Source organism: Mesoplodon mirus (genome assembly GCF_964341445.2).
Source record: "Mesoplodon mirus genome assembly, chromosome: 10".
NCBI classification, from domain to species: Eukaryota; Metazoa; Chordata; class Mammalia; order Artiodactyla; family Ziphiidae; genus Mesoplodon; species Mesoplodon mirus.
The window spans coordinates 90,908,122-90,921,703 of record NC_138986.1 but is presented as its reverse complement, the minus strand read 5'-3'; the positions used below and the strand labels follow the sequence as shown (position 1 = coordinate 90,921,703).

General features: G+C 39.4%; 1 protein-coding gene across 1 annotated transcript in view; it reads right to left on the bottom strand.

Annotated features, from left to right (window-relative positions):
* CD109 (CD109 molecule) overlaps positions 1-13,582 on the bottom strand; it is a 128,155-nt gene that overhangs the window by 38,210 nt on the left and 76,363 nt on the right. The window contains exons 17-23 of the mRNA XM_082633497.1: positions 12,997-13,054; positions 8,844-8,973; positions 7,818-7,935; positions 5,766-5,879; positions 4,137-4,355; positions 3,253-3,397; positions 622-798 (exon numbers count right to left, since the gene is read on the bottom strand). Coding sequence (XP_082489623.1) covers positions 622-798; positions 3,253-3,397; positions 4,137-4,355; positions 5,766-5,879; positions 7,818-7,935; positions 8,844-8,973; positions 12,997-13,054 — 961 coding nt within the window. The remainder of the gene's footprint in view (positions 1-621; positions 799-3,252; positions 3,398-4,136; positions 4,356-5,765; positions 5,880-7,817; positions 7,936-8,843; positions 8,974-12,996; positions 13,055-13,582) is intronic.

Below are 13,582 nucleotides of genomic sequence, written 5' to 3'. Positions count from 1 at the left end.
TTGTAGACACAGAGCCTGGTGTCTGCAAACAGTATCAGCCTCTCCAGGAGCCAGGGCAGAGTCCCCACCGGTGTGGCGTTTCCCGAGTGTCCAGCAGGGGCCCCCATACACACCCTTCTCTCCTAACCCCTCAACTACTTGAAATGTTAAATGCGCTGAGAAGGTCCCCACCACAGGAAGCCTCGTGTGTTTACCAGTGGACTTTCTCCACTGAACAGGGACTTCCCTGGGAGGAAAGGCCTGACTTGCTGCTTCCTCAGCACTGGAACTGACCCTGGCCCTAAGAGATGCTCTAGAAATGTGGAATGAATACTCATTCCTTCAGATCTTTAAGTGGCTTTAAATTTCCAATCCCTTATGAAAATACAAACCCCTCCAGGAACAAAATCCTTAACAAACATGTTAGCAGCCATCAGTGAGCCCTGAGCTGAGGACAAGTGGCGGCAGCGTCCCACTGCTCACACTTCTATCACATTCCACACCATCTAGAGCCACAAGCACAGAGCAAAGACAAAATCTGTCTATTTTGAAATACGGTCTAGAGTCAACTCTGACCGAAAAAGAAAAAAGAAAAGAATAAATGTATTTTTACAAAGAAAAGTACGTTTCTAAAATGCTTACCTTGCCTCATAAATGAAAGGGCTTTTTCTTTTAAATTCTCAGTCAGTTGTTTCTTTTTAGTCAGGTAATCCAAAACATAAATATTTGGAGCAAAATTTATCATGTTCTGTTCGCCACAGCCATAAGGCATTCGAATCAGTGAGGCTAAGCCACTGATGGAAGAACCAAGAATATCTCCTGAAAGCACAAGATATTCATTACATTCAGCAAATCCTCAGCAACTGTACCTCCTGGTGACAGTGAGAGCAGAAAGCATCTGACACTGAAGCAATATTACTGTTCCACTGCGTGGAACATAGTATTCATAGAAACTTTACATCAAGCTTTTAGGAAGACTGGTCAGATAAATGACAATACCGTGGTACTGAACTTGTAGATTATGTGACAAATTAGGAGACTCTTAGCTCAAAGATACAGTACATATAAGCAAAAAGCAAGTTTAAAATAAAATTTCTGAACAAAAATGTCAGGAATTGCATTAGGAAACCATCATTCTTACATGGGAAAGAAATGTTTTATTATTAATATGCTTCACATAAATAGAACTTTATTTTGATTTCCTTACTAATACACTACAAATGCTTGAGAAATGATGTTTTTCAGGGCAGGGTTGTGGTATTTTTCAATGTGCTCTATTTATCAACAACAAAGTAGAACTAACAAGCATAAGCGTTTTGATAAATCTCAGGATCAAAAGGATTAAAAATATTCTTCAAAGTTAGTAATATAAAGTTAAACAAAACACACGCTTACCCACCTTCCTCTAACCACAGTCTAACACCATCACTCAAGAAAATAAGTAAGAATTTAGAAATGTAAAGGCTGAGTTCTAATTCTGACCTCATTACGGTTGAACTGTATAGAGAAGAATATTCATCAATGTGGTTTATTTTAGAAACTTACACCATTCCAAGTCCAAATACCTAGTAAAAATCTGCTCCAAAAAAAATGAATCCAAAATATAGAGGAAGATCTTCAGGTGGGTAGGCTGCAGCCATGCTAGCGTACGATGTCTCAAACTTTAGATATTAACACAGAGAAATAAATACCACTGCAGGTTATGTTTTTTATTTTTATTACTACTGCAGGTTATGTTTTTAATATTCAAAGTGAACATAAACTTAGACTCTCAAAATCCACAGAAGCAAGCTAATATTCACACATCTGGGCTACCAAATAGGTTTTTTTTAATATATAAATACCATATAAAAATAACACCCGAGAAACCATTATTTAAATCAAGCTTCAAAATTAAACCTCAGAGCACTTCAATAACAATAGCAGACTCAATCCAACATAAGGAGAGATGGTACACACTCCAACTTCAAGGCTTCTTCCCTCCGTGTGTGTGCGTGTGTGTGTGTGCGTGTGTACCACATCATCTCCCAGCATCCTGCCACTGTGGGAGGTTCTTAGGCAGAATGTATTCCCCTAAATAGAAAGCTTATTTAATTCTTTTTAAGAATTATATCTAATTCTCCCAAAAAAGTCTTCTCTAGAGGAACTGGTTGTTTGAGGTTATAATAAAAAGCATGACACTTGCAGGGGAGATTTAAAAGAACCTCTGAAAAAGTGCCTTAGGTCCTGACACCTCAAAGATCTAAACTATTGGGTTGGCCAAAAAGTTTCATTAACATCTTACGGAAAAACCCTAACGAACATTTTGGCCAACCCGATATTTAGATGTCATTCATCTAAATATTTCTTTCAGTTATTTGCAAAGCACAACCACATAAATAAACCATTTGTGTGGCAGCTCTGTCTAATAGTTGAAAGGACTTTGGGGTTACCAGAAGGTAACTAGGAGAGGGTGACGAAGTCAGTGGGTAGCTTCAAACTGTAAAGGGTACTTGTGTCTGCACAGGGAACTGCTAGAAGCGGTGGTCCTCAACCTCTGGTTACCAGAAGCACTCGTGGAACCTTTTCAAAACATACATGCCCTAGCCACAGCCCAGGAGATTCTGACTGAATAGCTCGAGAGTGGATCCCAGATATTTGTGTATTTCCAAAGCTCCGCAGAAGGGATATTCACCAGTGGTTGAGAGCCACAGAGGCAGAACAACCATACGATGGTGTGGTCTGGCTACTCAAAAGAGTGGTCTGCACACCAGAAGCATCACCTGGGAGCCTGTTAGAAATGCAGAATCCAAGGCCCCACCCCAGGCCTACCAAGCCAGAATCTGCCTTCACACAAGCTCCTCAGGTGATTCACAGGCACCTTGAAGACTGAGAAGAACTGGTCCAGGACACACATCTTACCTGCCTTCCTACTGTAATCAGGGTTGGCACCAACTAAACACTTTTTGCAACTTCTTCTCATTAGGATTAAATAAGAAAATACACCTAAATAAGGACCTCCTTATAGCACAGGGAACTATATTCGATATCTTGTAATACACTAGAAACTATTTTGTAATAAACTACTCTTTTTCAGAAAAGAATCTGAAAGAGAATATATATACATATATGTATAACTGGATCACTTTGCTGTATACCTGCAACAATGTAAATCAACTATACTTCAATTTTAAAAAGTAATTAAAAAAAGAAAATATCCCTACAAATAAATGAAAAATATGTAGTATCATATACAAATAAACCAGTCGCGATGGTGATATAATCTGTTCTTACCAATTGCAGTGACCTGAACTCTCTCACTACCGCTCACTATATGAGGAGGAAAGGAGAAACTCAACGTTTTCAGGGTAGTTTGTAGCTTGCTGTCGGTCAAGTCTAATAAGATGGATTGTGAATAGGATTTTTCTATTCCTTCAGCCTGTTGATAAAAAGGAACACAATTAACATGGTCCCTACTCATCTGTTTACAGAGAACTATATGCAGATAATAAGTCAATCATCTGGCCTGTATATGGTTAGGTAAGTACCTACAGTGTCTTGATTATTGCTTCAAATCTGTGAACAACTGTTTCCTTTCTAGTTAAATTAGTCAAAACATTTCATAGAATGGCAATGGAAATGATAGAGGAGAAGATGAAAAGGTGATGAGAAACCCTCTGAGGTAGGTCCTTTTATTATCCAAAGACAGAGGTTAAGTACCTTGTGCAAAGGCACCCTTGACAAAGGTGGGATGAAACCCAGAGCTGTCTTACTCCAGAACACAAGTGCTTATCTACTGTGCTGAGTTGTCTTTTGGTGCATACTGTCTTCTCTGAAAAAACCTACAAAACCTCTTCTACCTGTACTGAGGGATTCCAAAATTCAAAATCTACGTATTAACTTGGCATGATTTAATAGGATCCCAATGTCACACAGACTGTAAATGTAACCTGCCTTATAGTCGTACTATAAACTTAAAGAAGACGTTGGCAATTACCTTTAAAGACATACGTGATACGTTTTTACGTTCAGATGAGAAAACCATTAGGCATCACCAGGAGGGTGGAGGAGATGACCTGCTCAGTCTTGAAAACAAATTTAACCAAGAGAAAAACCACCTTCTGTTTCCTTTTCAATTATATATTTCCATTCTACTTATTTAGACTTCAAGTGTTTACCTTCACTAAAATCCTCTGGGTGACAGCATTGGAAGCAGCAGGTGAAACAGCTGTGACTGTGACGGGCATTTCCCCCAGATGTGTTGGCCTGACCGGGAAAACAACAGTTGCCCCATCCTCACTGGGAACCAGAACCGTCTGCTGGTGTCCTGTGGCATTTATTTCATTCGAAGCCATTAGAATATCAAACGTGTCACTTTTCTCAATGATTACCTTAACCTGGAAGAAAAAATCATCAGAGGTTTTGTATAATAAATTGCTCCCCAGTAAAGTGTTGCTCTAAGTGCAGATAAATCTATGAGGCCTGAAACTAGAGAAAAATAAGACAGAAACGTTCAGCCAAGGAGAGGGTGAAAGGGTGTCAGGAAAAACCCAGTTTCTTTCCCATGCTTTCTCCATCTACCTCAAGACATGTGGGGAAACGGCATTCTTCAGTCCCGTTTCTAACATTAAACTCCCACTAACATTAAATTCTCTCATTTTTCGAAGGCTGAGTGGTAAGGATGTACCCAAAAAGGTTATTTCATGTCATGGTACTGCCACCAGCCTGACTCATCTATGTCATCCTGGGACACTAGTCCCATCAGCAAAGCCTGAGGCAAACAGGATGAAATGTGATTACATTCATTGAGAGTCTCTGCTAAAATTATTCCAAGAAAAGTATGACTCAGACATTAGTCCTGAAACACATGTCGGGTGTAAGCTTTCATAAAATATGTCCAAGTTGCCAGGCTCCTCAAGAATCACATTCCTCTGGGTCTTAGATTTTATGAAGTGTTTTCTCATTTATTTTCTCATCTGTTTCTCAAAATATTGCCTACCTGACAGATGAGTAAACTGCAATTAAGCTATTTGCTGGTAAGTGGAGGACCTGGACATTGAATGTGGGCCTCCTGACTTTTGCTCTTTGCACTGGACCATGTTGAGAAGATTAAAAAGTAAAATGAGAAAATAAGAAACAGTTTACTCTCTAGACATAGTGCTTAAAGAGATTATGGCATTTGCAGGTAATAAGGTTAATTACAATCCCTCCCTACTCCAGGAGGAAAAATCATTTTGTTAACAGTACTGCAGGCACAGTACAAAGAGTGGGCCTACCCCCTGCCTTACAGGGAACTGACTTGGCTAAGGAGACACCGGGCCATGACTCAAAAGACAAAGCCTTGAAAACAGAATATAAACACAGGGACAACAGGCACAACAGCATGGGTGAGATTCCTCATGAAAGACACCTTAGTTTCCAACCGGGTCTTGAAAGGAATAAATTCTTGCCACCTGCAGTGGGCACAGAACAGCAGTGAGAAGCTGCAACACATTCTAGATGTGGGAGGAGAGCAGGGGAAAAATGCAGGGGGGTGGGGGGGGGGGCAGGAAAGAGAAGGACATGCCACAGAGATGAAGCTGCATGGCTAAAGCAGAGAACCCGTGCTAGAAATTAAGGCAAGGATGCTTGGACATGCTAGCAATATCCTTCGAACTTAACAAGCAGAAGAAATTGTGGGCAAAGTATGGCTATTTGCAATCTCCCAGAAATGTATAGAATGCTTAGATGCCCAAACACTACATAACCCCATCCCCCCATGTTTTCTTCATTTTTTCCTGAAGCGTAAATGATGATTAGTGTATTACCTCAGTGGCATCTTTTAAATAATTGAATATGGTGACTTCCAAGGCAAATTCTTCACCTCTGATAACAGAGTAGGGAAGATTCAAAAAAATGAAAAACGGTTGGAAGGATTGGAGCTGAAAAGAACACAACGAATACAGATTTTATTCAAGTCCAAGTGCTTCACACTTTACGCAATTAAAAGCAAATCTCACAAAACCTGTGACGCTTATAACTAACTTCACATAGAAATGTCCACTTGCCTACCAACAGAAAGCAAACAGCAACCTACCCCAAACGAACGGGGGCACAATTGATTTGATTTATGTTACTTAACACAGTAACCACTACATTTTATGAAATGGCTACTAGGAACCAGGGACTTTACACAAATTATTTCATTTAGTCATTACACCTGTGTAGGCAGGTGTTATGATCATATTTTACAGAAAAGAAAGCTGAAGCTCAGACATCTCTGTAACCGGTACAAGATCACACTGCTGCAAAGTGTAGGAGCCAGAACTGGATCCCAGCACGTCTGAGGCCACAGCTAAGCCCTCTTCTTCTACTCTGCCATGTTGATTCTACCATTCTTCTTCTAAAGCCACTGGCCAAATGAAACAGCATTTGTTTTAGACTCATGTGAAAAGTCTAAATGATGTTTTGCCTACTACCCTGTAATATATACATACACATACTTGTGCTTCCTCGTTGGTCACCCAACTCTGATAGCATCGGCCGAGCTTCTCACTGGCAGCAGTTAGTCCCCTCTTAGAGGTTTATTTGGACATTTGTGCAAGTGTCAGACTGTCACAATAGGGTGCTCTTGGCACTTAGTGGGTGAAGGTCTGCGTGCTCAGGACAGTCCCAGAAAAGGAAGAACTGTTCCGTGTCCCTCATGATTCTTGAAGGTTCCTTCATGTAGATAAAGTACCTGCTTATAATGACCTGGGCTTACAACTAATTCCGACATATATATAAACCCAAAACATCTGTCAATATACAACTATGTTGTAAATCAAGAGGAAACTACCCTTTGTTTTGTAACTTTATCCAAACTTGTTCGCTATTTCAAAACTTTACATCACCTCAGGCAGCACCACTCTAGGTTTTTGAGTTGCGAAAACAATACACGTACATCAAACTGGATGTGCAGCTGTTACACGTAGGGTGATTCTATGCACGGTGTAAATATTCAAACATGTTGCTATGCCTTCTAAGTGCAACTAGGCCTGGTCACTTACATACTGAAAAGTATATTATTTTATTATACATTACTTTCCTTTTATTTCTCCTCACTATTTCACTTAGGGCATCTTACTGATTTTTTTAAAATTGAGTGTGCAGCAGGGAGATCAGCTCAGTGCTTTGTGACCACCTAGAGGGGTGGGATAGGGAGGGTGGGAGGGAGGGAGACACAAGAGGGAAGCGATATGGGAACATATGTATATGTATAACTGATTCACTTTGTTATAAAGCAGAAACGGACACACCACTGTAAAGCAATTATACTCCAATAAAGATGTAAAAAAAAAATTGAGTGTGCAGTTATATTTTCTATGCATTTCATTTTGCATAGATGGTAGAGGGACGAAAAGAATAGCTGTTATAAAAAGCTGGCTTCAGGTATGAGAGAGGTGAAAGTTACTGGTCTAAGACCAGTCATGGTCATTACATTCCTCTTGTCAATGACGGGTTTAGGAAGCGACATGAGATGTAATTTGACCAAAGAGGTGTGAAGAAATGTTTGCCAGGGGGCATTTTGAGAAGTTCTGCTTGTCCTTAAGGAAGGATGCACGGAAATATTCTCTCTCTTCTGGCCTTTGGAAGTGGTTGGACTCAGTCAATAATAAACTTTCTACCCAAATCTTAATACAGAGCTAGCATGTTTAGCAGTTTAAAACATCTCACATTCTAAAGTGTAAAACAGATGAAAAACAAAAAGGAAACGCCAAGGAATCTCTAAACTGTGACCGACATCATCAGCAATCACTTTTTTAAAATCCATTGAGGAGCTGATACTTTCTTTGCTTCGTGGCACTGTACCATTTATCAGCAGCCCTTTAATATACTACCTCCACTGGAGTAGTTGTTAGTCCAAGACCTAAATCCTCAGAGATCACGAAAGCAGTTGCAACCCAAGAAGTGATAGAATCAGGTACAGTAACTTCAAATTCTTGGTAAGTCCTGGAACTGAAGTCAAGATAAACATAAAAGTCACAAAACCGAGAACTGACACATTTCAAAATAGGCCAACATAACCTAAAACCATGTTTCGGAAGAATTTTAATTTTCCAAATCATTTACATATCTAAATTTTTTTAAAGATTTAAGCATAAAACAGTAGACCCCAAGTTCTCAAGGAATAGGTCATAATAAGGTCATAACACTGCAGACTGATCCATATTCCAATAAAATCTTTCTACAATGTTTATATCTTCAGAATAAACATCATTTTTCATAAATTTTGTATAGATAATAAATATACTTTTTCAAATTTAACTCCAATTTGTTTCTCTCAGTATGCATAAAAGTTTCCCTCTGTATCCTAGTGTACGCTGTTATTTGTTTTTTGAGGTTTGACTTGTGTCTTATTTCAAGTTTCTGTAAATAGCTGACTCACAATATGTGTAGATTTCATGATTTACCTGCTCAGTCATCACGCTAGGTAGCACAGAGTTTGTCAGCTAAGCTGAATTCCTTTCAACATACACACCCCCTCTTCCTGTGGCTCACAGGGATGTTTTATGAGGAGCCACAAGGCAGAGGGAATAATCATGAGCGCTTCCCATCCCAAGGCAACAAAGGAATTCTCAGCAATCTTTCCCCAGTGAGAACCACATGACTTCAGGGAAGTTAAAATCACCCTTCATTAGAAAAAGGCCAGTCTTCCCATGATGGTACTCTCACTGTCACAATTCAAATGTAGCTTTATTAAGTACTATATTTAAATACAATAAATATCATTCTAAAAAAACTCGTGGTCCATTTAGTTCTTTATCACTCTATGTTTCTACTTAAGCATCAGAAACAGGGCAAAACTTACTTAAAACTAAGGCCAAACAAAATATATATGGGCAAAGAACTTTATAAAGTTTTACCCCAGGCTGGTGTCTAGCCAAATCCAAGTCTCTGGAAAATGCTTTCTGACACGTGGACTGCTACCCAAAGAAAAGTCATGAAAATCTACCAAATATCCTTCATTTTCCTCCAAAAACGCTATACGGTCATCTAAAAATAAACATAGACAACTGTTAGGAAAAAGTCACTGTAGACAATGTTCATAAACCTAGTCCACAGAATCACAGCACCTCTCAGCTGACGGGGCCTTTAGAGTTTGTCTCGTCCTATTTTCTCGTTTTACAGAGGTACCTGAGACCCACAGAAGTCACATGACTTACCCTAGTCACATGGCCACTATGGCAGAGCCAGGAAAAAAAAAAAAGTTTGATGGCCCTAGAACCAATACCTGAAAAACTACTTATAGTTCAGCTGCTAAAAAATAACTTAAATCACATTTTTAAAGTTATCTCCAATTCTGCTACTCTCCTCTTCTTAGATCTCTAGTGCTGATTGCCTTTGGCTACACCATCCACAAGATGCTAAAATCATCCAGTTTATTAGCTTCTTTCTTATAAAAGAGGCAGGCTGACATACAGACACACCTATCTCTATTCTTTCAACTTTTCTACAAGCCTAAAATTATTTCAAAATACAATGGAATATTACTCAGCCATAAAAAGAAACGAAATTGAGCTATTTGCAATGAGGTGGATAGACCTAGAGTCTGTCATACAGAGTGAAGTAAGTCAGAAAGAGAAAGACAAATACTGTATGCTAACACATATATATGGAATTTAAGAAAAAAAAATGTCATGAAGAACCTAGTGGTAAAACAGGAATAAAGACACAGACCTACTTGAGAATGGACTTGAGGATATGGGGACGGGGAAGGGTAAGCTGTGACAAAGCGAGAGAGAGGCATGGACATATATACACTACCAAACATAAGGTAGATAGCTAGTGGGAAGCAGCCGCATAGCACAGGGAGGTCAGCTCGGTGCTTTGTGACCGCCTGGAGGGGTGGGATAGGGAGGGTGGGAGGGAGGGAGACGCAAGAGGGAAGAGATATGGGGACATATGTATATGTATAACTGATTCACTTTGTTATAAAGCAGAAACTAACACACCATTGTGAAGCAATTATACTCAATAAAGTTGTAATAAAAAAATAAAAAATAAATAAAGTGTAAAAAAAATTATACTGTAGAAGGTACCAAAGATACCAAGATGAATGTGATGAGCTCCACCCATTGTCTATAGAGGAGGCGGACAAATACATGCTAAGAGTGATAGCGCACATAGGCCAAATGTCCACCATGCAGAGAACAGGTGATGTTACAGCCTCTGCACAGTGGACAGGGTATGGCTAGAGGAGAAAACCCATTCTGTGCTGTCTTCTGCATTCCATTTCCTTACGCCTCCAGATAAAGAGTATCTCATACAAGAGAAAAAAAATAAGCTAAGTACAAAGGCATGTCTGGAATATGACAATGTGTATTAGGGAAGAGTGGCATAAAATGAGAACAGAACAAATGCTTTGGTCCAGATTTTAAAATATCAGTTATCCCACGCTGAAGGATTCGGACTTGATCTTTTAAGTAATGATGGCCTCCTGAAGGTTTTAAAACAAATTAGAAGCACGATCGAACCCATGTTTTATAATGGTAACTCTGGTCTCAGTGTGAACAGTGGTTTAGAGCTGGGGGAACGAGGCAGGAGAAACACGGGGCTCCTGCGGCACCCAAGGAGGCATGCTGATGAGCGAGTGGAGAGGAAGGACAGCCTTGAGAAAGGACCCCGCTCTGCCTCTCCGCTGGATGAGCTCTGTGTGCACCCACGGCAGGCTGGACCTCAGCATACTCCTCTGTGTGCTGGCTTGCCCCACTAGACCAAGCTGGAATCTCCATTGCCTCCTACATGCCAGGCATGCAATTAATATCATCTCCTGAATAATGAATGAACACACTGGATCTGAGGGATAAGACAATAGGTGACTGCAGACTTGGGAGTGCCAAACGTGTGCTACGCACTTTACATCCTTTTGGATGTAAAGTCCTAACAACCCTGTAATATTGGTAATATTACTATTCCTGTAATTCAGGGAGAAACCTGAGGTTTAGGGAGCTTCATGAATTTTCTCAGGGTCATAACACCAGAATTCAAAATCAGAAGTATTTAATGGCAAGTTCCTTTCTTAACCACTATGCTGTTCCACATCTGACAGAGAGAGAGGGAAGAATTCAGGATGAGTTCCAGGTTTCTGATGCAGACATGTGGGTAGATGATAATTTCATTAACAGAGATGTGGAATCATATCAACTCAAGAGTTCATACTTCAGTCAGATCATATTAGGGAAAAGTGATGGTTTGTGACATATCAAATTTAAGGTTATTTTGGGGGCATCAGGGTGCAGAAACAGGGGTAAGATAAACAGTCAGGGTGTTCCAGAGTTGAGTTTAATGGGAAACATGTCATGCAAGGACAAGGGACTAGGGAAGAATTCTACCAAATTGACTGACCATGTTGTTCAGGTACTAGGGGCAAATAGGGTCAGAAGGAGCCGGTGACCCAGAATAACCAGGAGAAGCCAAGATCAAAGAAGACATTTAACAGAATTAGGGGAGTAAGGGCACATGCAAGGTAGGAGGACAGGCATTTGAAGTGTTAGGGGTAGGGCAGTGGTCAGGTGATGACGTGACCTTATGACTACAGTTGCCACAGGGGTGATCACAGGACAGTGCCCATTAGGTGGGCCACCCACATGGACATTCAAAACCCTCACAAAGGGGTAAGACTGAATCTTCTGTGAGAGCCATCAATGTATACAGAGGAAAAGGGAAGGTAGGTGACTGAATGTGGATTAAAGGACCTGTAATTGAAATTTTTTGAGCTTCAAATGATAAGGGGCTCTTAACTGAGGGTTGTTGAACAATGGTCTTGAAGTAGCTGAGAAAACACTAATCCCTGTGCACCTACTGACCCTGAACCAGAAAAGAGGCAGAGAAATTAATGTCAGTCACTTGAAGGTTTCTAGCAACATAATATGCTAGTAAGAGTATCAGGCTTCTTCTGTTACAGTGAAAAGGTAGAAGGGTCTCAGAAAAGGTAAAGGTTACAATAAGTATTACTAACAATAGAATGAGTATTAGTGTGCACCAGGATTCGATAAGTAAACATCAACAAAGATGGGTAAAAGCTGAGACTGACAGAGAGAGAATGGAAAAGCATAGATTGGTCTGGAAGGCTGCCTAGGATACATGATTATATGAAGAAAGCTAAATGTGCCACGTGTCTTTAATACATAGAGATCATAATGATTTCATAAAATCTTTAAGACTATAGAATTATTCTTATAACTTCAGGACAGAGGGTCAGGTGTCCTGTGGTGTCAATAAACAACCCAAAGCTGGAGAGCCTGGGGCTTAGTGTGGACTAACTGTGAACACGTGACAGAAACAGGGAATTCATGGATAGAAGCTATGATAGTTCTGTGGCCTTTCAAGATGATTTCGTGATTTTACCTGAAAGAAAAGAGAACAACTTCTAGAATTAATCATTCTCATTTATACATTTCCTTCAGTCAAAATGTTTTATGACTTCTTCCTAAAAGCACACTTCTTTTAATTAGTTGGGTGGTCAACTCCATTTAGCAATCCAGGGAACTGGATGTACAGATGTGACTCTGCCCGCAAAGAACTCAGATTGAGAAGACAAGCACGTGCGTGCATGTGTGCGTGTGTGTGTGTGTGTGTGTGTGTGTCTTGACAGCACACTTTATGACATCTGGGCTATTTTCTAGGTGAACAATAAAAAGCTAGAGAACAAAAATGTTTCAAAAATACATTGCCCCTTTTAACTGATTCCAAAATAACACCACAGTTTACAACACAAATTGGAGGCATAAGATCTTCCAATATGTCCAAAAATATAACCACGTCAAAAAATTACAGAGAGCAAATGGAAAGCATTCATTACAAAGATCTAGACAGGAGGTGAAAAACACTCCATGTTATGGTCCAGATGTACTTTCAAGTACATTAAACTGCAAACACTGTAGGATAAGAGAACAGAAAATGAAAATTACACTACTTATGTTCAACCAGAAAGGATTCATACTTACATAAGTAACTATAAACGCTTGAGATGAAAGACTTAATTACTTTAAAAGCACTTTGCCAGATTTCACTTACAAACATCAATGAAATCCTTCACAAGGTTTGCATCTGTCAACACCCAGAGGCCACACTCCTAGAAAGAATAATTTTAATTTTCTTTTAAAATAAAAGTTTAAATGTCCTCTAAATTGTCAGACTCCCATACTCCTAACTCACTCTTGCTCATTTGTTTTTGTGTGGCATGTGAAAGTAGTTCCCTTTTTTTTTTAACTCTTGCTCATTTTTGAGAGTTTAGGTACATACATGAGTATACATTCCCTCTCTCATACCCAGACACAGACACACACACACACACACACACACACACTGTCACATGAAGAAAGAGACATTTCAAGGTCAAGGAAAGTGATATAAAAGAAAGAAATTATAATGACAAATTCCATTATTTCTCTAATGGTGAATTTATTTATTTGCTTTTAAAACTAGAAGGATAACTATCTTTCCATTTCAAATTACACTTATATAACACACTTAATAAAAGGTTAAATTAAATAAATTTAATAAGAGGCTAATATTTCAAAATTTAGATAATTAATTCTGAAATTAACTTTGCAGCAGTAAAATATATTAATATCTTGTCAAATTATATAGCAAACTAAAC